This window comes from Leptodactylus fuscus, chromosome 2, assembly GCF_031893055.1.
Source record: "Leptodactylus fuscus isolate aLepFus1 chromosome 2, aLepFus1.hap2, whole genome shotgun sequence".
Taxonomy (NCBI): Eukaryota; Metazoa; Chordata; class Amphibia; order Anura; family Leptodactylidae; genus Leptodactylus; species Leptodactylus fuscus.
In genome coordinates this window covers 64,069,924-64,097,330 of record NC_134266.1, presented here as the reverse complement: position 1 = coordinate 64,097,330, position 27,407 = coordinate 64,069,924, and the positions used below count along the sequence as shown (strand labels likewise).

At 43.6% G+C, this 27,407-nt stretch overlaps 1 protein-coding gene across 1 annotated transcript in view; it reads left to right on the top strand.

Annotated features, from left to right (window-relative positions):
* Positions 1–27,407, top strand: part of PITPNM3 (PITPNM family member 3) — a 425,437-nt gene that overhangs the window by 168,886 nt on the left and 229,144 nt on the right. The window contains exon 2 of the mRNA XM_075263884.1: positions 24,273–24,368. Within this exon, the coding sequence (XP_075119985.1) occupies positions 24,273–24,368 (96 nt within the window). The remainder of the gene's footprint in view (positions 1–24,272; positions 24,369–27,407) is intronic.

Genomic DNA, 27,407 nt, shown 5'->3' with positions numbered 1-27,407 from the left:
TATGGGCATGCACAGTCTGCTCTGCCCAAGGCCGGAGGCCTTAGAAGTTACAAGCCACCACCAGAAGAAGAGGCTGAAGATGACGCTGCTGAAGAAGAGGAGGCGGCACTGGAGAGAGTTCTCTCGCAGCATTGGGGAGGCCCCCAGTGCTGTCTGAATGCTGGGCCCACCCCCAGTGCTGTGAGAGAGCTAATTTACATACTGACAAGAATCGGGATTGTAGGCGAACAGCGGCCCGGAGAAGACAATGAAAGGTAGGAGAAGAATAGCCTTTCTTAAGGCTATTCTGACATGGTACTTAGAAAAAATGTCGTCTGAATGATAGGATCCCTTTAAGGATAATTGTGCAGTCTTTCTGTGTTCTTTCAATTATAGTATTTACACATCAATTATATTTAATAATATTTAACTGGCGGGTTTCTTCTGTCTTCTGAACTTTATTATCTGTTCATGCTGTGTCTTTGTGTTTTTTATCTTCTGTATGATATCTATCTATCTATCTATCTATCTATCTATCTATCTATCTATCTATCTATCTATCTATGTAAATTATGAGGACTTTTTGCTCTGCCAATGTCAGGGGGAACCCGAGCTCAAACTGGGCAGACCTCATTATAGTCTATGCGGGCTGTGGGTTTCTGCAGGTAATAACTTTTTAACTGGATATGGATTCAAGCTGTCCTGAAGAATGGAAACTCAAACACTAGTGTCAACCTGGCATAAGTTTCAAGTAACTGAATAGGCTGCAATACCAGTTCCTGTCATATTCACATTACAGTGCTTGTGATTCAGTGATGAGGCCACTTGTCTCTTCAACCAGCTGATCTGTGGGGTTCCCAGGTGTTGCATTCCTGCCAATTACATATTCTAAAGATAGATCATCAATGTGCAAGCCTTGGCCGACCTCTTTAATTCCTCTGTATCACCATTATGGGGATAATTAAGAACCCATTGAAATTAATGGTCTGTGAAACTCAAGACAGGTCAGCTCCCCTAGAGCAAGATATGTTTTGTGATGATCTTTGGTCTGGCCAAAAGATTTGGATCCTGAAAAGAGGACTCCCATCTCTTAATTCAGAATTCCCTGAAAGAATGTCTTAAAATTTCTAAATTGGACAACTGCATTTAAAGGGTGTGTTTCATGATGTAGTAAAATGTTAGTTTTCATCAGTGGCATCCAGGAAGAAGAGCTCAGCTATGTGCTATGTGCCTTTGACTTTGAACAGCTTTGCTCATCTCTCCTCAGATCCCAAAAAAATATGCAAACATAGCAAATTTTAACTTAACTTTATTTGTATTTAATCTCAATTTCAAGATTGTTCTTGAGTTAATTCCGTAAAACATACACCAATAACTAAGAGTGGTTATCACCTAGACCCGTCACCCATCGAAATACCTGAGAGGTTACTATGGCATATTAAAAGTTTGATTAAATTACTGTTACACTTTAAGCAACATGATTTCTTTACTCAGAAGTGACCCCATAAATCTAATTCTAGATAATCCTATAACAGAATTGAAGAAATCTACATTTCAAACAAACAATTTACGTCTATTTTTACTGCCCGCCTTGTGGACAAGGCTGTTCTGTTAAGGCTATTTTTGTACATACTAAGTATAAAGCATTAAAACTCGTGTTTACATTTTTTATCAAGTGCGTCGTGAATTCTTCTTGAGGAATTTGCAATGACAGGTCACAAATGCACAATGTGTAAATTTTTTTTGTATGTTTTCAAGGTCGCATTATTCAGGATTGAGCTGAAAGAATTTATTTTGCAAGTTTATAGTTCAAACAAATTTACCATGAAATTGCTATTGAGATCTAAGTGAATTAGAAGGGGAGCCGAGTAATAACTGCTGTCTCCTAGTCTATATAAAATTATAATCAGTTCAACAATTCCAACTAGGGTTGGGCTGGGCTAAAACATTACCAGAGCATCAACAGTGGAACCATGTTCCGAAATAAAAAATGGGCTCCAAAATCCAGTAGACAAACTCCAAAAATGGAGTTGCTTTTTGGCCCTAAACATTTGTCAAAAGGTTTTCCTTCTACCATATTGATATAACTTTGTAGGCTGGTGTTTAGAACTGTAAATTACATTTGCATAACATTACAAGAAATACCTAAGAATTGCCCAAAGAGACTTAGATCTTATTCACACATCTACATTTCCTAGTAGAATGTCATCCACAGTTTGATCACGGATACATCACTTGTATGATATTCTATGGGTTCATGAAAAAAAATTTTTTCAAGGACCCAAAGACATTCAAAATATAAAATATAAAAAATTAAATAAATAAATAAATCTGCTTTCAACAGATGCTGAAATCCACATTTTGTCCTTTGCTTATTCCCTCCAGTTTATGTCTTACCTGCAGTATGTGATGTTGTGATTCCCATACAGATGGGTGATGAAGTCTTTTCAGAAAAATCCACCCAATAAATTGTACACTGGAGCTGAATGTGACTGTAGGATAAAGGACAAAGTTTGGCATAAAAAGTGTCACAGCGCTTCAGAGCAGTGACTGTAAGTGACTGGGGTTTACATGCGGTGACAGAATACACCGCCTCACACAGACCCCGGCCTTTGGTATTATGTGACACAGGAGGCTGCTTCCTAGAATGACATTGACAGGAAAAGCACATAGTTGGATTGCTGAAAATGTGCAGGCGCTCCCTTTGTATAGCAATTCTTTACTTTGGCTAAAACTAATACACAGTCTTTGCAGGATCATACAATAGGACATGCCAAAAATGTAACACTTAGGCACAATGAAATAGAGAACAGAAACCAACACACTGCACCAATGGTCATCCGCTTGCTGTTGCTAACTGGAAAGATTGTCCTTAACTCCTGCATATCTCCCCTCCCCCAACAACACGTTATCATTTCTGACGTTAGCAAGAATCTATTACCTCATGTCCTTACTTGGTCTGGATGATGAGCCCCAGGACATCCAATCATTGAGTACTCCAAACTTCCAGTGGAGCAACTATGGCTGTATAAGTCTCCACACACCTGAAAAGGTGGTCTCTCCCTAAGGATGGATACTCCAAACTAGGTTTCCTGACATGGCTACCGGGCTATTAAACACTTGGCCTACTAAACTTCCCCCTTTTCATTTCCTCAATTAAAGATATATAGAGAGATCATACTGGTTCTGACTTTAAACCTTGAGGGTCCTAAAGGCCCTCACAACTCTTCCAACAGACCACTGGTTAGGGGCTCTACCCTGCAAAAATGATTCTTTCAGTAACAACAGGCCCACCTGGAACACATTCACATCTAGGTTATAGGGGCATGCTTTCATATCCAAAAAGGCCTTCCAGGCACAATAAGGAGGATCTAGTGCACAAATGGCTCCTCACTTGATGATTCCTCCCAAAGCAGCTTTTAGTTCTTCTTCCACTTCTAATGGATTACCACTTCATGATCTCTCTGTATATTCCAGCTGGCATCCTTTAGGTCATAGGTCTTCTCTATGCTCAATAGTCACTTGTACTTATCCCGTCCTCTATGAGGATGGCTCATTAGCCTTCCCGGTTCTCACACACAGCAGATAGTGCTCACTGAGACTTCCAGGGTGCTCGCTGGATGCTAATTATCATATGAATAAAAACGGGCTCATTCAAAAACTACTGAGGGGATTAACATACAAAAGATATGTGTGGAATAGCCTTCTAAAGTCTATGCAAGTATGTGCTTAGCTAAAAATGACTTTTCCCAATGATAGAGCCCCTTTAAAGGGAAAGTGGATCTTTCAGGGCAGGATTTCACAGAATAGAGTTCAAATCTTTAATAAATTGTATTGTAAAATGTGTCAATAACACATATGATGGCAGAAAATAAAAAGGCATTGGAAGGTTTAGGTACAATTTAAACACTGAAGATGTAGCTAAATCTAGGGCAGACCTTATAATGATATAAGAGGGCATCGGTATGATAAGAGGCATGTGAAAGACTTTATATTGATGTCCAGGAAATCCAGATTATGCCTGTGATAGCGACAATGAAACCTGTATGAAAATGCTTTATTTCTCTTTCTTTTAGTTAATCAGATTTTCTCCAATAATTACTAAATCAATAAGAAGTAAATTCCCAACAGTGTTTGCAGGTCCTACACACTCCCAGCATGGTGTCTTCCAAACTCCTTTTCAGGTCTGTAAGGTGTTATTAAAGCATTAAAAAATTCAGTTATCCTCATAAATTATCATGGAGTTTGTTTCGCTCTAAAGAGCCATATCAGACTAACAGATCTACAAAAATATGTTTTCCCGATGTCTGTATATAAACAAACAGAAGGAGAGCTACTTCCCGCTGCCTCTCCTCTATGTAAATGACATTACTCACTTACATTAAGCATTTTCAGCTTGAAATTTTCACTTTTGCATTAATTTGTGAAGTATAATAAATGATAGAAAGATATTCCTATATTCACAATAAATGGATAAAATGCATAATTTATTTACAATTTCATTGCCAGGGGTCTCCTGAAATTTTGCATCTCTGGCAGCCAGAGCAATTTTCACAGTTTTGAGATGGATAAATAAAACCTAAATTGCAACATTAAAAAATCATCCAACCCCCCCATACCTATATATTTGCTTAAAGTAGACACCTGCAGCACTGTCAGAATACCTCTTGGTACTGTATGCGAACAGGCACCTTCATGCAATTTTGATTTAAAGCGAATATTTCATTAAAAAAATGCCAATAAATGTATATTTATTGCTAAAAGTGGAAACCAAACAATGAATTATATGCACCAATCCTCCTAAAAATAAGAGTTCAACATGTGCAGAGTTCATTCGTATCACTAAGGCCTAAATCTGTCTACACATGTCTTCAGAAAATCACCAGAACTGGAAGGAACAAAAATTGCTTTGAAGCTGGAAATGTTAACGTATAGATACGTGGTTGGCAGGGAAAGATGCGGCAAGATAAAGGGGAGATTAGAATATATCTCGTGTGACTAGTTTTAGGCTGGCCATAGGCCATTAGTTACGTGAATCAAACAGGTGAAAGAGGATATGAGTGATGGCTGAGCAAGTTGTGTCCCTTATTTCCAGGGATCAGATAATACATGCAGTTATGGCCTAATTTTGCACGGGAGATGCATCTATCACAAAGATCCTTTCACCAGCTCTACCAATTCTAGTTCTTAGCACCTATTAATAGTCGCTGCTCCATTGATTCCAGCACAGTTAGAATTCTCTCTATAGCTTCCACCGTTCCCAAGCAATAAGTGCAGGTATTTTTGATGCCTGATGTGCTTTTAAAGCGGTAACTAAACTTTTGGACAACTTTTGATTTCTGGCAATATTTGTATCATTGTGTATGATAAGTAGAGAAAAGGAATATAGGGGAGGGTCACTTAAAAAACTTATATCTCAGACATTATATAACTTAACAAACTTGCTTTTTGTGTCATATCAAAGAAGAGATTCTCTTCTTCTATATTTAAATTTCCAAAGATATTACTGGCTGAAAATACCATCAGGACGGAGATTTTTATGTCATATATATTATACTGCTGCATGTAGATATCCTAAGCCGGACTGTGTTTTTAGACAGTAATATCTCTGGAAATAATTTAGACAGCACTGCAGATTTAATGTCAACTGGAAGAAGAAAATCTCCGCTTCACCTCTGCCATTGTAGGGAAGTATGTACGCCCCCGTATATGTTATATAGATGCCTGGGTCTGCCATAATTGATGGTTGTGCCAACTTTTCTCTAAAGTACTGTATATAGTAAGCTTTACCTCAATGTTTGCCTTTAGGTGAAAAAGTGATAATATAACCACATTAAGTTGGAATTCTAGTGATCATTACAAGCCTTCTATTACTTTTTCCCCTATATGGAACTCTTGCCAAGATCAAATTTTTTGGATTTTGTGCCATTACTGTAGATTATTCACATACCCTTTGCAGATATCCATTTTTAGCTTGACAATCACCTTGTTGGTTATGTCCAGGCCTCCTGCTATATAATTTTAACCCTTTCTTGATACATTTTTTTTTAATGATTTTGTAATACAAAATATTGCTTTATTTTGTGGTTTTATACTCAGGTTACAATTGTGACCATATTATGCTGAATAAGGAACAGGTACTTTCAACTGTTCATAAATCCTACATTCTATCTTTGTTTTTCTCACTTCTATGAAAACAATTACTAAAGAAGAAGAATAAAAATTAAAATAAGGGCTGGCTTGTATTACTACAGGATAAGAGCAACGGACATTAAATGACAGATACAGACAGAGCCCTTTCCGCCTGTGTCCATTACTAAAGCTAAAGTCTGTTTTTTTTTAATGTAGATTGTGAGCCCCACATAGAGCTCACAATGTACATTTTTCCCTATCAGTATGTCTTTCTGGAATATGGGATGGAAATCCATGCAAACACAGGGAGAACTACAAACTCCTTGCAGATGTTTTTTTGTCCTTGGTGGGATTTGAACACCAGAACCCCAGTGCTGCAAGGCTGCAGTGTTAACCACTGAGCCACCATGTGGCCCTGCTGATGTCTGTTTCTGTCATCCGATGACAGCAATGGACATTAACAATGGTAGCATGAATGTAGCCCAAGCTCTTCAATAACTATAGAATATTTGACTTTTACATACAGAGAGGAGTGAGCAAGACTACACATACAATGACTAAAATAAACATCTCTCTTAAGGCATCCAAGTAACTTTGTCCAAAGCTCCAGTTTACTCCAATATTAGAGAGCATAATATTAGATAGCATACAAGTTTCTAGGCATGTAGCTGTGACAAAGGTCTTCTTGGTCCATTTGACAAACATCAAATATAGGCAAAGATTCAGCTTCAAAAAGGCTTAAAAGGAGAAAATGTCAACTGGATTAGTTGTCTGCCCAGATGATGTCTGTACAGATCCAATTTTTCAGATCTGGTGCCTCTGACTTTTTAGGCTGTACTATAAATTGGATAGAAATCAGAAGATAAATGTTCATGGTAAGACATGCTTTTACTACGTCCAATATATATGACTCCTGTAGTTCATGGATTTCTTATTCCTTCTGTTTAGGAAACACTAAGTAGATATTGGCCATTAATAGCAATTTGGTCCCTTATTTTCTACTAAAGAAACCAGTAATTGCTGTGATAGAATTTCATGTCGCGCTGAATGCCAGCAGTTAAATATCCTTTTAATTCTTAGTTTTTATTTTTACTCCTGACTTTATAACAGCTGTGTGTTTGCATAGCTTAGAGTGCTCGATGGCAGGGCTTGACTAAACATACCCGAATTAATCTAGCTCCATCCACATGGCGGTCATTAAAAGGGGATTACACAGTATAAACATTTGATCTCCAATCAGCAGATTGAGGGAAGATATGGCAGCCCTACTATTGTAATTATTCCGCATTGATGCTTACTAGAGATGAGCGAACACTAAAATGTTCGAGGTTCGAAATTCGATTCGAACAGCCGCTCAATGTTCGTGTGTTCGAACGGGTTTCGAACCCCATTATAGTCTATGGGGAACAGATACTCGTTAAGGGGGAAACCCAAATCCGTGTCTGGAGGGTCACCAAGTCCACTATGACACCACAGGAAATGATGCCAACACCTCTGGAATGACACTGGGACAGCAGGGGAAGCATGTCTGGGGGCATCTAACACACCAAAGACCCTCTATTACCCCAACATCACAGCCTAACAACTACACACTTTACACACTCAATACCACCTCTCTGACAGTAGGAAAACACCTTGAAACATGTGTATTTGGCACTTGCAGTGAGGAGAGCTTGTCACCAGCAGTGAATTTGGCCCTTGTAGTAAGTTGAGGTTGGCACCAACATTTGTTTTGAAAATCAGGGTGGATTGAGCCTCTAACCAGCAGAGTTTGGGCAAATTCATGGTGGAGGGAGCCTCTAAAAACCCCAGTTTGGACCAATTCATGGTGGAGGGAGCCTCTAAAAACCCCAGTTTGGACCAATTCATGGTGGAGGGAGCCTCTAAAACCCCCAGTTTGGACCAATTCATGATGGAGGGAGCCTCTAAACAGCCCAGTTTGGACCAATTCATGGTGGAGAGAGCCTCTAAAAACCCCAGTTTGGACCAATTCATGGTGGAGGGAGCCTCTAAACAGGCCAGTTTGGGCAAATTCATGGTGGAGGGAGCCTCTAAACAGGCCAGTTTGGGCAAATTCATGGTGGAGGGAGCCTCTAACCAGCCCAGTTTGGACCAATTCATGGTGGAGAGAGCCTCTAAAAACCCCAGTTTGGACCAATTCATGGTGGAGGGAGCCTCTAAACAGCCCAGTTTGGACCAATTCATGGTGGAGGGAGCCTCTAAAAACCCCAGTTTGGACCAATTCATGGTGGAGGGAGCCTCTAAACAGGCCAGTTTGGGCAAATTCATGGTGGAGGGAGCCTCTAAACAGGCCAGTTTGGGCAAATTCATGGTGGAGGGAGCCTCTAACCAGCCCAGTTTGGACCAATTCATGGTGGAGAGAGCCTCTAAAAACCCCAGTTTGGACCAATTCATGGTGGAGGGAGCCTCTAAACAGCCCAGTTTGGACCAATTCATGGTGGAGGGAGCCTCTAAAAACCCCAGTTTGGACCAATTCATGGTGGAGGGAGCCTCTAAACAGCCCAGTTTGGACCAATTCATGGTGGAGGGAGCCTCTAAAAACCCCAGTTTGGACCAATTCATGGTGGAGGGAGCCTCTAAACAGCCCAGTTTGGACCAATTCATGGTGGAGAGAGCCTCTAAAAACCCCAGTTTGGACCAATTCATGGTGGAGGGAGCCTCTAAACAGGCCAGTTTGGGCAAATTCATGGTGGAGGGAGCCTCTAAAAACCCCAGTTTGGACCAATTCATGGTGGAGGGAGCCTCTAAACAGCCCAGTTTGGACCAATTCATGGTGGAGGGAGCCTCTAAAAACCCCAGTTTGGACCAATTCATGGTGGAGGGAGCCTCTAAACAGCCCAGTTTGGACCAATTCATGGTGGAGAGAGCCTCTAAAAACCCCAGTTTGGACCAATTCATGGTGGAGGGAGCCTCTAAACAGGCCAGTTTGGGCAAATTCATGGTGGAGGGAGCCTCTAAAAACCCCAGTTTGGACCAATTCATGGTGGAGGGAGCCTCTAAACAGCCCAGTTTGGACCAATTCATGGTGGAGGGAGCCTCTAAAAACCCCAGTTTGGACCAATTCATGGTGGAGGGAGCCTCTAAACAGCCCAGTTTGGACCAATTCATGGTGGAGAGAGCCTCTAAAAACCCCAGTTTGGACCAATTCATGGTGGAGGGAGCCTCTAAACAGGCCAGTTTGGGCAAATTCATGGTGGAGGGAGCCTCTAAAAACCCCAGTTTGGACCAATTCATGGTGGAGGGAGCCTCTAAACAGCCCAGTTTGGACCAATTCATGGTGGAGAGAGCCTCTAAAAACCCCAGTTTGGACCAATTCATGGTGGAGGGAGCCTCTAAACAGCCCAGTTTGGACCAATTCATGGTGGAGAGAGCCTCTAAAAACCCCAGTTTGGACCAATTCATGGTGGAGGGAGCCTCTAAACAGGCCAGTTTGGGCAAATTCATGGTGGAGGGAGCCTCTAAAAACCCCAGTTTGGACCAATTCATGGTGGAGGGAGCCTCTAAACAGCCCAGTTTGGACCAATTCATGGTGGAGGGAGCCTCTAAAAACCCCAGTTTGGACCAATTCATGGTGGAGGGAGCCTCTAAACAGCCCAGTTTGGACCAATTCATGGTGGAGAGAGCCTCTAAAAACCCCAGTTTGGACCAATTCATGGTGGAGGGAGCCTCTAAACAGGCCAGTTTGGGCAAATTCATGGTGGAGGGAGCCTCTAAAAACCCCAGTTTGGACCAATTCATGGTGGAGGGAGCCTCTAAACAGCCCAGTTTGGACCAATTCATGGTGGAGAGAGCCTCTAAAAACCCCAGTTTGGACCAATTCATGGTGGAGGGAGCCTCTAAACAGCCCAGTTTGGACCAATTCATGGTGGAGGGAGCCTCTAAAAACCCCAGTTTGGACCAATTCATGGTGGAGGGAGCCTCTAAAAACCCCAGTTTGGACCAATTCATGATGGAGGGAGCCTCTAAACAGCCCAGTTTGGGCAAATTCATGGTGGAGGGAGCCTCTAAACAGCCCAGTTTGGGCAAATTCATGGTGGAGGGAGCCTCTAAAAACCCCAGTTTGGACCAATTCATGGTGGAGGGAGCCTCTAAAAACCCCAGTTTGGACCAATTCATGATGGAGGGAGCCTCTAAACAGCCCAGTTTGGACCAATTCATGGTGGAGGGAGCCTCTAACCAGCAGAGTTGGTGGAAATCAGGGTGGAGGGAGCCTCTAACCAGCAGAGTTGTGGGAAAGCAGGGTGGAGGGAGCCTCTAACCAGAAGAGTTGGGGGAAATCAGGGTGGAGGGAGCCTAGTATTAGCAGAATTGTGCAACGCTTATGGTGGATGAGTATGAGGATGCGGAGGAATTGGAGAGGTTGAGTACAGACATGGAGTTTCATGTTGGGGTGCTTTACACAGGTGGGCCCAAAAATGAAGGCTCTATCCAGTGGTGGTTCATTTTTATCAAAGTGAGCCGGTCGGCACTCTCAGCTGACAGACGGGTGCGCTTGTCAGTGATGATGCCACCGGCTGCACTGAACACCCTCTCAGATAGGACGCTGGCGGCAGGACAGGACAGCACCTCCAAGGCATATAGGGCAAGTTCAAGCCACAGGTCCAACTTCGACACCCAATACGTGTAGGGCGCAGAGGGGTCGGAGAGGACAGGGCTGTGGTCGGAAAGGTATTCCCGCAACATGCGCCTATACTTCTCACGCCTGGTGACACTAGGACCCTCCGTGGAGGCACTTTGGCGAGGGGGTGCCATCAAGGTGTCCCAGACCTTAGACAGTGTGCCCCTCGTTTGTGTGGACCGGTGAGAACTTGGTTGCCTACTGGAGGAACTGCCCTCCCTGCCGCCAACGTCACATGCTGGAAACATCTCCATCATATTCTGCACCAATTGCCTGTGGCAAGCATTGATGCGATTGGCCCTCCCCTCTACCGGAATAAAAGACGAGATGTTGTTTTTATACCGGGGGTCAAGGATAGCAAAGATCCAGTACTGGTTGTCCTCCATGATTTTGACAATACGCTTGTCGGTTGTAAAGCACCCCAACATGAACTCAGCCATGTCTGCCACAGTGTTAGTTGGCATGACTCCTCTGGCCCCACCGGAAAGTTCAATCTCCATTTCCTCCTCATCCTCCATGTCTACCCATCCGCGCTGCAACAATGGGACGATTCGAAGTTGCCCGGAAGCCTCCTGTATCACCATCACATCATCGGACAACTCTTCTTCCTCCTCCTCCTCCTCCTCCTCCTCCTCCATTAAACGCAGTGAAGCGGACAGATGTGTGGACCTACTCTCCAGCTGTGACGGATCGGATGCTATCCCTAACTCCTCTGTGTGATCTGAGTTATCCCTGATGTCAATCAGGGATTCTCTCAGAACACACAAGAGCGGGATTGTAAGGCTCACCATCGCATCCTCAGAGCTCACCCTCCTTGTGGACTCCTCAAACACCCGTAGGATGTCACAAAGGTCTCTCATCCATGGCCACTCATGGATGAGAAACTGAGGCAGCTGACTTTGTGGCACCCTAGGGTTTTGTAGCTGGTATTCCATCAAAGGTCTCTGCTGCTCAACCACTCTATTCAACATCTGAAACGTTGAGTTCCAGCGTGTGGGGACGTCGCACAAAAGCCGGTGTTGTGGCACATGCAGGCGTTGCTGGAGAGATTTTAAGCTAGCAGCGGCTACTGTCGACTTGCGAAAGTGGGCGCACATGCGCCGCACTTTCACCAGTAGCTCTGGAACATTGGGGTAGCTCTTTAGGAAACGTTGCACCACTAGGTTGAAGACGTGGGCCAGGCATGGAACATGTTGGAGTCCGGCAAGCTCCAGAGCTGCTACCAGGTTTCGGCCGTTATCACAAACGACCATGCCTGGGCCCAGGTGCAGCGGCTCAAACCATATTGCCGTCTCATCGAGGAGGGCATCCCTCACCTCGGAGGCAGTGTGCTGTCTGTCCCCCAAGCTGATCAGCTTCAGCACAGCCTGCTGACGTCTACCAACGCCAGTGCTGCAACGTTTCCAACTCGTAGCTGGGGTCAATCTAACAGCGGAGGAGGAGGCGGTGGCGGAGGAGGAGGCGGTGGCGGAGGAGGAGGCGGTAGAGGAGGAGGAGGAGGGGGGTGTTCTTCTCGTGTCCCTGCCAGGAATGTTAGGCGGGGAGACGAGGTACACCGGGCCAGTTTGGGAAGCAGTCCCAGCCTCAACTACATTCACCCAGTGTGCCGTCAGTGAAATGTAGCGTCCCTGTCCGCATGCACTTGTCCACGCGTCGGTGGTCAAGTGGACCTTTGTGCAAAGCGCGGAACTAAGGGCCCGCCTGATGTTGAGTGACACGTGCTGGTGCAAGGCGGGGACGGCACACCGGGAGAAGTAGTGACGGCTAGGGACGGCATAGCGAGGTGCCGCAGTTGCCATCAGGTCCAGGAAGGCGGGAGTTTCAACAAGCCGGAACGCCAACATCTCCTGGGCCAGCAGTTTAGCGATGTTGGCGTTCAAGGCTTGCGCGTGTGGGTGGTTAGCAGTGTATTTCTGCCGCCGCTCCAATGTCTGAGAGATGGTGGGTTGTTGTAAAGAAACGCCTGATGGTGCCTTTGATGGTGCAGGAGAAGGAGATAAGACAGGAACAGGGGAGGATGAGGGAGAAGTCAACAAAGTGGCGGAGGCAGATGAAGTGGTGTCCTGGCTCGTCCTCTGGAGTGCATCGCCAGCACAGTCAGCAGTGGCAGTGGCAGAGGCAGAGGCAGTGGCAGAGGCAGTGGCAGTGGCGTGAACGGCAGGCGGCCTTTGTCCTGCCGTTGCTGCCTGCCACTGATTCCAGTGCTTGGATTCCAAATGACGGCGCATTGAAGTGGTGGACAGGTTGCTCTTCTCAGAGCCCCTAATCAATTTCGAGAGGCAAATTGTGCAGACAACACTATATCTGTCCTCGACGCATTCCTTGAAAAAACTCCACACCTTCGAGAAAAGTGCCCTCGAGGTGGGAGTTTTTCGGGGCTGGGTACGAACTGGAACATCTTGGGAGATTCCGGGTGTGGCCTGGCTTCGCCTAAGCTGCTGACCTCTGCCTCTGCCTCTAGCTACCCTTTTTGGTGCTGCACTTGCCTCAACATCCACACTACTTTCCCCGCTTGACATCCCCCCTGTCCAGGTCGGGTCAGTGTCCTCATCATCCACCACTTCCTCTTCCAACTCCTGTCTCATCTCCTCCTCCCGCACAATGCGCCGGTCAACTGGATGCCCTGACGGCAACTGCGTCACATCATCGTCGATGAGGGTGGGTTGCTGGTCATCCACCACCAAATCGAACGGAGATGGAGGAGACTCTAGTGTTTGAGCATCTGGACACAGATGCTCCTCTGTTAGGTTCGTGGAATCGTGACGTGGAGAGGCAGGTTGAGGGACAATGAAAGGAGCGGAGAACAGCTCTGGGGAGCAGGGACATTTGGGGTTATTGTTCTGTGAAGCTTGGGAATTTTGGGAGGAAGGAGGACAAGACTGTTGGGTAATAGGAGGAGAGGAGGCAGAGTTTGACTGGCTGCTGGACAATGTGCTGTAAGCGTTCTCTGACAGCCATTGCAAGACCTGTTCCTGGTTCTTGGGCCTACTAAGGTTTGTACCCTGCAGTTTAGTTAATGTGGCAAGCAACCCTGGCACTGTGGAGTGGCGCAATGCTTGCTGCCCCACAGGAGTAGGCACGGGACGCCCTGTGGCTTCCCTGCTACCTTGCTCCCCAGAACCATTCCCCCGACCTCGCCCACGGCCTCGTCCACGTCCCTTTCCGGGAGCCTTGCGCATTTTGAATTCCCAGTTAGAAATTGGCACTATATACCAGTAGCAAGAAATGAGGGTATTTATAACCCCAATATATTCTTTGAATTCCCAGTCAGACAATGGCACTGTATACCAGTAGTAAAAATTGTGGGTGCACGTAACCCCAATATATTCTTTGAATTCCCAGTCAGACAATGGCACTGTATACCAGTAGTAAAAATTGTGGGTGCACGTAACCCCAATATATTCTTTGAATTCCCAGTCAGACAATGGCACTATATATCAGTAGTAAAAATTGTGGGTGCACGTAACCCCAATATATTCTTTGAATTCCCAGTCAGACAATGGCACTGTATACCAGTAGTAAAAATTGTGGGTGCACGTAACCCCAATATATTCTTTGAATTCCCAGTCAGACAATGGCACTATATACCAGTAGCAAGAAATGAGGGTATTTATAACCCCAATATATTCTTTGAATTCCCAGTCAGACAATGGCACTGTATACCAGTAGTAAAAATTGTGGGTGCACGTAACCCCAATATATTCTTTGAATTACCAGTCAGAAACTGGCACTATATGGCAGTAGCAAGAAATGAGGGTATTTGTAACCCCAATATATTCTTTGAATTCCCAGTCAGAAACTGGCACTGTATACCAGTAGTAAAAATTGTGGGTGCACGTAACCCCAATATATTCTTTGAATTCCCAGTCAGACAATGGCACTATATACCAGTAGCAAGAAATGAGGGTATTTATAACCCCAATATATTCTTTGAATTCCCAGTCAGACAATGGCACTGTATACCAGTAGTAAAAATTGTGGGTGCACGTAACCCCAATATATTCTTTGAATTCCCAGTCAGACAATGGCACTATATACCAGTAGCAAAAATTGTGGGTGTATATAGCCCCAATTCTATTGCTAGGGGACTTGCAGGGTATTTCTGAGGTGAAGGTGGGGGGGCACACCGTTGGAACGGTGATTTGGGGTGTATATATGGGGTATACGGGAATACACTGTCAGTGTGTTCCATTCAGGATCCTGGGAAAGCTGGGTTGCGGCGATTGAGCCCGTCAGTGCCACGTTACACTGACAAGCTTCTCCCTGGAATTTAAGTTATATGTAAACCCAATATATTCTTTGAATTCCCAGTGAGACAATGGCACTATATGGCAGTAGCAAAAATAGTGGGTGTATATAGCCCCAATTCTATTGCTAGGGGACTTGCAGGGTATTTCTGGGGTGAAGGTGGGGGGGCACACCGTTGGAACGGGTATCGGGGTATATATCGGGTATACGGGAATACACTGACAGTGTATTCCATTCAGGATCCTGGGAAAGCTGGGTTGCGGCGATTGAGCCCGTCAGTGCCACGTTACACTGACAAGCTTCTCCCTGGAATTTAGCTCTTACAAGAGCTGTTGTGGTTGTCTTCTCCTTCCTATCCTAGCCTGTCCCTGCCTACCCAGAATCTAAGCCCTAGCTAGCTGGACGGAAACCTCCGTCCTCGGTGAATTGCAAGCTCAGAATGACGCGAACCTGGGCGGCGCTGTTCTTTTAAATTAGAGGTCACATGTTTTCGGCAGCCAATGGGTTTTGCCTACTTTTTTCAACGTCACTGGTGTCGTAGTTCCTGTCCCACCTACCCTGCGCTGTTATTGGAGCAAAAAAGGCGCCAGGGAAGGTGGGAGGGGAATCGAGTAATGGCGCACTTTACCACGCGGTGTTCGATTCGATTCGAACATGTCGAACAGCCTAATATCCGATCGAACATGAGTTCGATAGAACACTGTTCGCTCATCTCTAATGCTTACCACATGTCTAGACATAGAATTGTTTTTGAACTGAAGGAGATGTTATATTTTCACTGCTGTATGAATAAATCCATAAACTCTATGTAACTTTTACATCTTTGGTGTAACTTGCTGGGTCCCAGTGCAGAATTTATGAAGTAGACCTATCTACCTTGTGTTACCTGTCAGAGGGACATTTAGGGCCCTCTCAGAGCTCAGGGCCCACAGCATTATCTTTAAGCCTCTTCTAGCTTCCAGATGACGTCAAACACCCTAGGGTCACTGCTACAACCTGACATTGGACATAAGTGGTCATGTGGGGCATGTCAACGTTACAACACTAAGAATAAGACCTCAAAGTGTTTCATGGCTAATGTTTAATGTTGTTTCATGGCTTACAAATATACCCGTTACTACTATCAAATCCTAAACATGGTTTTTGGCCAAACAGAAAATCATTGACGGTAAACCATGGGTTTTAGAGATCTAATAAGCAACTGCAACATTTTCCTTGGCAATATGGTTGCCTAAAATAGTTTCCACAATGATGGACATACTGTAAGTACTCAAGTCCTACAACATTATCCCAAGACTCCAAAATCCATCTAAAAATCCATAATTTCTTATGCCCTTTGATAAGAGTCTGTATTATGCACGGAACAATGAAATAACATCATCTGTGCAAATCCCCCTATACTGCGGTCAATAATAGTAGAAGAAGCGCTACTAGCAACACAGGCCAAAAACCAAAATCGAATGAATCTGCACATCTAGGAACACGGGATATTGAAAGCAATCAACATGTGTCTCCAGGCATGTTGATAAGATATTGCTTTTTTCTTTATTGAACTTCTCCTTTATCTTTCATCTCTCGTTACACGTGTGTTGTAGTCATGGTCAGTATTAATACCATTATTCCTATAGGTAAGGGAGTTATTATTTTGAAGACAGGATATTATCCAGCCTTGTGTACTATCAGATTGGCAGGCACAACCTTAAAGCGTACCCAAACCTTTGAATAACCTTTTATTTTCAGCCATTTGTGCCATCAATTCATATTGCCATTAACACATTTTGTAATCTACTTTATTAAAGGATTTGGGCTTCATTAAATCTTGTGCACAAGACATTTGTTAGCAGTGACCACCTCTTCAGTCTTAACTTATCTGCATTATACTCATACCCTTCACTATTTAGGGAGGACATTACAACATACTGTATATAGTTTCTAAACATCTTCAATGTATGTTAAATTTTATCCATATTCTTACCAGCGACCTACTGTACTAGTCTAATAAACCACATAACAGAAGGTCATCCATGACGTGATTGTATATAGAGTCCAGTGTATCTGTCAATAAGCTATTTGCTGGTACCAGAGTTGTACAGTATTTAGGTTTTTCTACACCCAGGGAAGAAGTTAGATTGAGACGCTTGGTCTGGATCTAAATACTATTGCTGGCATATTAGATTCAGAGAAGAGAACTGTACCCATTAATTTCTGATTGTTTCTGCTTTGCTCTCTAAAAGACTCAATCCCTAAACTTCCATCTACCACTCGATCCACTCTCTGCCACTTTGCTTGATTCTGCACAACTCTCTCTTCAGAGTACTCAGCCGACAGCTTCTCCACTTAGTCTTAGCAATTGTTGGCATTTGGGCCAACCTGTGAAGTTTCAGGACATTCTGAAAATGATACTGTAGATGCCGCTTAATTTAAAGGGTTGTCTAGGAAGTTTAAAGGGGTTCTCCCATCTCAGTCTTCCAGGCAGGCTACCTGCAGTGTCTGCTTCTCACTTCCTGTATTTCTCCTCCCTCTCCCCCCATCTGAACAGGACACACAACACTTAAGCAGAGCAGATAATCTTCAGATTCTTGTACAGAACGGGCTCAGTGTTATCTGTGAGTTTACATAGAGAGATAACAGACTCGGCTTTATCAGCAAACTGCAATTAGCTGAAGGATTGTCCTGCCTGCACTGAGTAAGTGACCTCACTAGTCCTATCTCCCAGGTCTGTGGCTATAGCAATGTGTGTAAACAATGGGAGGAATAAGATCACATAGCAGGCAAACAAAGCAGAATTTCTAAGGCAATATATATAGGAAAAGGCTTCAATTTACATAAGCTACCAGAATAGATAGTATCCTTGAGATGGGGAAACACCATTAATTTTACATACATGTTCTGGAAGTTTTTTCATGCTGGACCTTGGGGATGTGGGCTGGTTCCGACCCCAAATTACATGATTGGAACAAGCCCCTGGGTTGCTCTGCCTCCTCTCCTCGGGGCTCTCTTTACTATACTCTTCCAGCCCCATAGAACAGGTAACTGTGAAAATGGGAGAGGAGGTGGCGTAGCCTTAGTGCTGGTTCCAATCAAGTGCCATGGTTCAGAACCAGCCAAGCTCACTACGTGGGGCCTTAGACTTAAGGAGTTATATAAGCATTAAAGTCATGTTTGTTTATAGATCATTTAAAAACTAACAATATTTTGTCACTTGGAGGTTAAAATGTGATCCAGTTAGAAGTTATGACGTTGACTTAAACAGTATGGCCTTACCTAGTGTGCATAGTATATTGCAATGTGTATGTCCACCTAAAAAGCTGGTGGACACACATACTCAGTCCCTCTCCTCACAACCAGATCTCTCTGCATGTTGATCCAGTGTTCACTGCGGAGCAGAAATCTTTCTTCCTTTATGCTCACTGCAGAGGAGTTAATAGAAATGGCTTTTCTCTCTGCAGAAAGTTACTTGTTTGGGTGTCTGCAGAGTACTGAGGATAGCTATAAAAAACTCAAGCATTTCTCCTTTTCAGCTGCAGATTTTTTTTTTCTGCAATGTGTGGATGGGATTAGTCAGCCACTTTGCAGCTATTGTAAAATGCAGTGTTTTTGTAACATGGGGCCAAAACTCTGTGTTTTAGCAGCAGTGTTTTAAGCAGTGTTTTAAGAAACATCCATTACATGTTTGTTTTTCCCATTTGTGTGCATGGGGCCGTATTCTTTTTGCATTCCATTCAGCCTGATCATTTCTGAACGTCTAATTACATTTGATAAGGCGCCATATTGTATTTACTTTTAATTCACATCGCATAACACTACGACATCTCAAGACAGATTTATTCCTGAAATAAAAAAATATAGTACAGTAAGTGCCAACATATTGCTTTCTGCTGCCAGGATTCATTAAGCTTTTTCCCTATATCACAGATGGGCTGTGTATTGCTGGCAGCTAAAGTCAGTCTTCTGTATTTCATGGCACAGCACTGGGGCTGGATCAGTGTTTTTCAGCTTCGAGTCCCCAAGACACAAGACACAGATATATAAATGTAAGAATCTGTCCTTCTGGAATAAAAGGTGGAAGACGTGTAATTTACTAATAATAATGATACAGAAATCTGTGATGGATGATACGTCTCCATCCTGCAGTTAACAACTATGAACTATTGATGATGATCAATCATTGAAGCTTCCCCACCAGACGCTCTTGTACCAGCGGAAGTAGTGATTAATAGGATCGAGTGAGTAAACACAATGTCGCTGTCTTGGAATTTTTTTGGAGCAAATGCAGTCAGATTTTCTTTTATCTTGCAGCATGCGAGGTTATTACAAATCTCGTATGTCAAGCCGCATTTTTTTTAAACTAACTTTATGCTGAATTCTCTTTTGTAGGCTTTTTCCACTTCAATTATCTTTTAGGAGGAGGAAACTGTCTGTCGTATCTTGCATGTTTCTCCACTTTATCATTCTGCCATTGTGATAAATTTGACTCAATTTGCAGTTTTCGATGTCTCACAAAGAGTTGCAGTTTATGACTCGATCAATAAATATCCAGGAATGTTTGTCATCTAGTGGATTATGTACAGGGATCATTGTGGTTCAGATGGTAGTATTGCCATCTTCCAATCTTGGATTCTTGGGTTCAAAGGTCAACACTGGCATAATAATAATAATAATAATAATAATAATAAATAATAACTTATATAGCGCTGACATACTCTGCAGCACTTTACAAATCAGAGGATAAATGAACAGACAATATTAGACATTACAGTGTGCCAAAGGAATTAACATATACATAAATAATAGGAGTGAGGATCCTGCTCGAGAGAACACCATGAGAAAATGAGGAGATACAAGAGGTCAGAGGGCTTCTATAGTACAATTTTCCAGCCATCTTTTAATAAATAAGGTCATTTAACTGAAGCTGTATAAGTCCATCACCAGCTAGTATCTGTGAATATACAGATACTAAGTGCATGGAGTGCTGAGTAACTTCTATAAGGAGGGGTCAGATTCTGAGGAACAGAGTAGGAAGGATAGCTTAGGATAAGAAATATTAGTGTAGTGTGCGGAGGTGTAGAACACTGTGATCAGGTCATGTGATAAGCCTGACTATACCGATGTGACTTCAGGGAATGTTTGAAGCTACTTTAGTTAAGTATGAATCTGATTGTCCGGGGTAAAGCATTCTAGAGCACTTGTGTAGCTCAAGAAAAGTCTTGGAAACGGGGGTGGGATGTTTGGATAACAAGATAAAAGTCTAAGGTCATTGGCAGAACAGGGAGGATGGTTAGGGCGGTAAATAGTGACATGGGAGGAAATTTAGGGAGGTGCATGTATGGAGGCATTTGTGGGTGAGTGTAATAATTTAATATTGTATTCTGTGGTGGACGGGCAACCAATGCAGTGACTGGCACAGGGTAGATATAATCACTTGTAGAAAAAACGGTTAGTCCGGTAACTCTCCGATAAGAGATAAAATTTAACTTTTAATGGAAATCGTAAAAATGACCAAAACATGACAAATGTGAATGAAAAAAGAAAGAAAAAAAAGAGAGAAAAAAAGCCCTAAAAAAATGCAGACGCATTTCGGAACAGCATTGTTCCTTCTTCAAAGCGTGCGCGATCTGCTTTGATCTTCACCTCCTATTGAAAACAACAGGTGGCAGAATCAGAGTAAAATTTGGCACTGATTTTCCCACTTAAAAATCAGCATGATATTCCACTGTATGTACGGCTCTTTACTGTATATTAATCATTGTATTGGAATTTGCCAACCTAGTGGGACTGCTGCTGAGCGGGCGCTGTTTGTCTAGCAAAAACATATATCATACAGTCTATGTGTTTTATCTAAAGGATATAATAAACTTAATTGAGATTCTAGGTTAATCTGCTGCCTATAGAACATGCATTATGTGACTGCAGGAGGAATGAAATGAGCTGTTCAATGTGCCTTTGGGTCGTAGAAAGTGGAACACTGTGGAACATGACATTGCTACAAATGAACTACAATGTGTGTTTTATTTGGGATGTATCTTCTGAAAGTTGTCATGCACCATTCTAAAGATATCTGGTGAGGAAATGTGTCATACGTTGTGTAAGCGCACTACTTATTCAATTGTAATTAAATTTAATGGAGTTGGCACAAGTAAAACGCCTGCTTTTTGTTTAGTGAATGACTTCTGGTGTGTCATGTCAGCATAAGTCAGTGTGACTTCAGGATGCAGAGAATAGCATGCATTAATGATGTGTACACTTACTCATAAGTTATTACACATGAAGCAAGAGGGGCCACGGAGCTGTGAACCGCACAAAAGACAGGAAGGCTAATTGAAGAACAAAATGAGTAAGCAAGAATATAATTCACCCCCCCCCCCCGACTTCCCAGACTAAATACCAAGTTGTTATGCCTTTGAAAGCACTTTAGATCTTTTAATTGTCACTTGTCAGTTTGTCACTTTTTGCCTGAACTTATTAGAAAAAAAAATATTTTCTAGAAGACCTCTATAAATTGCTGATGTGGACAAAAAGTTTGGACACACCTCCTCATTCAAAGAGTTTTCTGTATTTTCATGACTATGACAATTGTAGATTCACACTGAAGGCATCAGAACTATGAATTAGCACATGTGGAATTATATACTATAATTTACCATATAATATAATATACTATTATATACAAAAGTGTGAAACAACTGAAAATATGTCTTATATTCTAGGTTCTTCAAAGTAGCCACCTTTTGCTTCGATTCCTGCTTTGCACACTCTTGGCATGCTCTTGATGAGTTTCAAGACGTATTCTCATTTCACAATTGTCTGCACTTTGGCACAATGTCCAACACTTCCAATCTGAATTGGATGAATGACTCTAGCCATACATTTTTAGCATGACCTAACTATAATGAACAGTCCTGCATAGACAGCAGTAGAAGAGATATATAGGAAAGATTTACAATAGGGTCCATTATTAGTCTGTGGAAGTGACAGCCAAGGGTTAAAGACATTGAGGAAAACCAAGCTTAACAGCACTGTCAATTTTTGCAGGTTACTAGACTATGGCGAATGTACAAAGGTTACGAGCAGACTTGGACAGACTGAGTGATTTGGCATTTACGTGGCAAATGAGGTTCAATGTGAAGAAATGTAAAGTTCTGTGTAAAAAATAATCCACATGCAACATATGTCCCAGGGGAGTAAAGCCGGGAGAGTCACTGGTGGAGAAGTACTTGGGTGATCTTATAGATTTTACATTCAATTTCAACATGTAATATCAGTCAACTGTGTCTAAGGCCAGCAGGATATTGTCATGTATTAAACGAGATATGGACTCACAGGATAGGGATGTAATATCACCATTATATAAGTCACTGGTGCGGCCCCATCTGGAAAATGCCGTTCAGTTCTGGATATCAGTATGTAGAAAGGATATTCTAGAGTTGGAAAAGGTGCAATGGAGGGGAACAAATCTGATAAGGGACATGGAGGAGCTCACATAGGAAGAGAGACTAAAGGTGTTAAATCTGTTTAGTCTGGAGAAGAGGAATTTAAGTGAAGACATGATAAACTTATATACATTGCCCATACAGTTCAGTGTCCAATGTAGTAGGAAGAAAGTTTGAAGAAGACATGTGTGATCTGTAAAAAATAAAGCTTTAAATACCATGTAATTGTCTGTTAAAAGTGACATGGGGAGTACACATCATAAAGGCAGACCAAGTGGCTACTATTGGGCCTTTGGACAGAGGGGAAAGTGCCTGGTTGATCCTATTCCCTTTGTCAATGGATTTTGAGAACATATGCCGAAATCCCACCAGAGGGGAACTGAATATTTAACAAATAAGGGATTCAATAATAGTCAGACATAACATGAAGATCCGGGGTCCCAGTACAAGTATCTTTACCAGGCCCCACAACTATGATACATCATTTATAATACTTCTATCCTTATATTTGGACTGACAGCTTGTATATTGTTTTTTTCATATATAACAAAACATACAGTCCGCTATCGCAAGAAATCGTGATCTATAAATAAAACAAGATAAAAACCTTTTTCTACATCTTATTTCATTATACACAAAGATTTGCAATAAAATAATTAAATATCCTGTATTACAGCTTGATCAAAACACAATAAAAGCTGTTGTAAATTACCTGAAAACCAAATTACCTGATGTTATATGAAACCTTGTAATATCTTATTGGAAATTAGAATCTTTTATGAAGCTGTAAAAGTTCAGAAATCTTGCTGTAAAAGAAAAAGCTAGAGAAATCCGAGTGTAGGGAAAAGGGGGAGGAGGACACGGCCGTTGTCTCCTTTTTCACATATAACATTGCCCCCAGTATAGTCCACACAGACACTGTTGGTGACTTTATGTACAGGACATCTGTTGCAAAGATGCAAGTAAGGCCGGTTGCAGACGACCGTGCTGCAACCGGCCTGCCGTGAATTAAAAGCACAGGCTGCACACGGGGAACACAGGGATGTCCACATGCAAGGGCTGTGCTTTCGTGGTTACTTTCATTAAATGAATAGGAGCCAGGGAAGTATGGGCCACAAAATTGGACAGCAATGGGACCTATCCTATCTGATACAGTCCACACTGTTGGCCCACATACTATACCATGGTAAAATCACATACCATATCATGAAAATCACGGCCCATAGAAAAGAATGGTCCAGTGTGCTTATCCTTGAAATGCACAGCACACTCACCCACACCACCGTCATCTGCATTTCTGTCAATCAAATTTTTTTTAATTATTTTGTTTTGTTTTGGAGGATTTCTGGAAGCCCCACTTAGATGAATAGTGCAGTTGCACACATTTCATGTATCAGTTGCTCGTGAATATCCCCTTAGTTGCTTATTACACCTGCTCTGTAGTGATATCTTCTGCACAAATAACTGGACTGCTCCAGTCCTATTCTTTCCTCTGTTTTGTTGTTAGCTATTGTGTAGGATTATAATACAGGGCAATACTTGCACTTTTGTGCCAAAGAATTCTGAATTAAATTTTCTGCCCTGTGCTCTGCTTATGTAAAAATATGGCAAGAGAGGGCTGAGAATTGAGGCAGGCCAGGGCAGAGACATCTTGGCGTGACAGAACCTTCCGAGAAGTGCCAAAATGATTAAGAGGCCAGTGTCTCTAAATTCTGGTGCACCTCATAGCAGTGCAGAAGGGTAAGACTGGAGTACAAACCACAAGTCTCCAAAAATATCAGCCTCAATATTGTGCCTATCTCACCACTGAACACTCAGTAACCATTTTTACTTTTTTCTTCTAGGTGGAACACGACGCTTTAGTGGTGCCCAGTGGCACCTGCAGAAGATTGTGAATGACTCCGTGGACAGCTCTGATGATGAATTCTTTGATGCTAGAGGTATGTCCTAAGAGTTGCATATTCATTTTTTTGGTCTTAAAGATGTCTGTACAAAACTTGTTTTTAAAATATATTTATCATGTTAACAATAAAGACTATCGGTAATATTTACTGATCCTATCCAATATGTGTATGGTGTAAACTTGCACCAACCAGTCTACGTTTGTCCAACTGGCTCATGTCTGAAGATAAATGTGTTTTATAGAGATGAGCGAACACTAAAATGTTCGAGGTTCGAAATTCGATTCGAACAGCCGCTCACTGTTCGAGTGTTCGAATGGGTTTCGAACCCCATTATAGTCTATGGGGAACATAAACTCGTTAAGGGGGAAACCCAAATTCGTGTCTGGAGGGTCACCAAGTCCACTATGACACCCCAGGAAATGATACCAACACCCTGGAATGACACTGGGACAGCAGGGGAAGCATGTCTGGGGGCATAAAAGTCACTTTATTTCATGGAAATCCCTGTCAGTTTGCGATTTTCGCAAGCTAACTTTTCCCCATAGAAATGCATTGGCCAGTGCTGATTGGCCAGAGTACGGAACTCGACCAATCAGCGCTGGCTCTGCTGGAGGAGGCGGAGTCTAAGATCGCTCCACACCAGTCTCCATTCAGGTCCGACCTTAGACTCCGCCTCCTCCGGCAGAGCCAGCGCTGATTGGCCGAAGGCTGGCCAATGCATTCCTATGCGAATGCAGACTTAGCAGTGCTGAGTCAGTTTTGCTCAACTACACATCTGATGCACACTCGGCACTGCTACATCAGATGTAGCAATCTGATGTAGCAGAGCCGAGGGTGCACTAGAACCCCTGTGCAAACTCAGTTCACGCTAATAGAATGCATTGGCCAGCGCTGATTGGCCAATGCATTCTATTAGCCCGATGAAGTAGAGCTGAATGTGTGTGCTAAGCACACACATTCAGCACTGCTTCATCAAGCCAATACAATGCATTAGCCAGTGCTGATTGGCCAGAGTACGGAATTCGGCCAATCAGCGCTGGCTCTGCTGGAGGAGGCGGAGTCTAAGGTCGCTCCACACCAGTCTCCATTCAGGTCCGACCTTAGACTCCGCCTCCTCCGGCAGAGCCAGCGCTGATTGGCCGAAGGCTGGCCAATGCATTCCTATGCGAATGCAGACTTAGCAGTGCTGAGTCAGTTTTGCTCAACTACACATCTGATGCACACTCGGCACTGCTACATCAGATGTAGCAATCTGATGTAGCAGAGCCGAGGGTGCACTAGAACCCCTGTGCAAACTCAGTTCACGCTAATAGAATGCATTGGCCAGCGCTGATTGGCCAATGCATTCTATTAGCCCGATGAAGTAGAGCTGAATGTGTGTGCTAAGCACACACATTCAGCACTGCTTCATCAAGCCAATACAATGCATTAGCCAGTGCTGATTGGCCAGAGTACGGAATTCGGCCAATCAGCGCTGGCCAATGCATTCTATTAGCCCGATGAAGTAGAGCTGAATGTGTGTGCTAAGCACACACATTCAGCACTGCTTCATCAAGCCAATACAATGCATTAGCCAGTGCTGATTGGCCAGAGTACGGAATTCGGCCAATCAGCGCTGGCTCTGCTGGAGGAGGCGGAGTCTAAGGTCGCTCCACACCAGTCTCCATTCAGGTCCGACCTTAGACTCCGCCTCCTCCGGCAGAGCCAGCGCTGATTGGCCGAAGGCTGGCCAATGCATTCCTATGCGAATGCAGACTTAGCAGTGCTGAGTCAGTTTTGCTCAACTACACATCTGATGCACACTCGGCACTGCTACATCAGATGTAGCAATCTGATGTAGCAGAGCCGAGGGTGCACTAGAACCCCTGTGCAAACTCAGTTCACGCTAATAGAATGCATTGGCCAGCGCTGATTGGCCAATGCATTCTATTAGCCCGATGAAGTAGAGCTGAATGTGTGTGCTAAGCACACACATTCAGCACTGCTTCATCAAGCCAATACAATGCATTAGCCAGTGCTGATTGGCCAGAGTACGGAATTCGGCCAATCAGCGCTGGCCAATGCATTCTATTAGCCCGATGAAGTAGAGCTGAATGTGTGTGCTAAGCACACACATTCAGCTCTACTTCATCGGGCTAATAGAATGCATTGGCCAGCGCTGATTGGCCGAATTCCGTACTCTGGCCAATCAGTGCTGGCCAATGCATTCTATTAGCTTGATGAAGCAGAGTGTGCACAAGGGTTCAAGCGCACCCTCGGCTCTGATGTAGGAGAGCCGAGGGTGCACTTGAACCCTTGTGCACCCTCAGCTCTGCTACATCAGAGCCGAGGGTGCGCTTGAACCCTTGTGCACACTCTGCTTCATCAAGCTAATAGAATGCATTGGCCAGCGCTGATTGGCCAATGTATTCTATTAGCCTGATGAAGTAGAGCTGAATGTGTGTGCTAAGCACACACATTCAGCTCTACTTCATCGGGCTAATAGAATGCATTGGCCAGCGCTGATTGGCCAGAGTACGGAACTCGACCAATCAGCGCTGGCTCTGCTGGAGGAGGCGGAGTCTAAGATCGCTCCACACCAGTCTCCATTCAGGTCCGACCTTAGACTCCGCCTCCTCCAGCAGAGCCAGCGCTGATTGGCCGAATTCCGTACTCTGGCCAATCAGCACTGGCTAATGCATTGTATTGGCTTGATGAAGCAGTGCTGAATGTGTGTGCTTAGCACACACATTCAGCTCTACTTCATCGGGCTAATAGAATGCATTGGCCAATCAGCGCTGGCCAATGCATTCTATTAGCGTGAACTGAGTTTGCACAGGGGTTCTAGTGCACCCTCGGCTCTGCTACATCAGATTGCTACATCTGATGTAGCAGTGCCGAGTGTGCATCAGATGTGTAGTTGAGCAAAACTGACTCAGCACTGCTAAGTATGCATTCGCATAGGAATGCATTGGCCAGCCTTCGGCCAATCAGCGCTGGCTCTGCCGGAGGAGGCGGAGTCTAAGGTCGGACCTGAATGGAGACTGGTGTGGAGCGACCTTAGACTCCGCCTCCTCCAGCAGAGCCAGCGCTGAT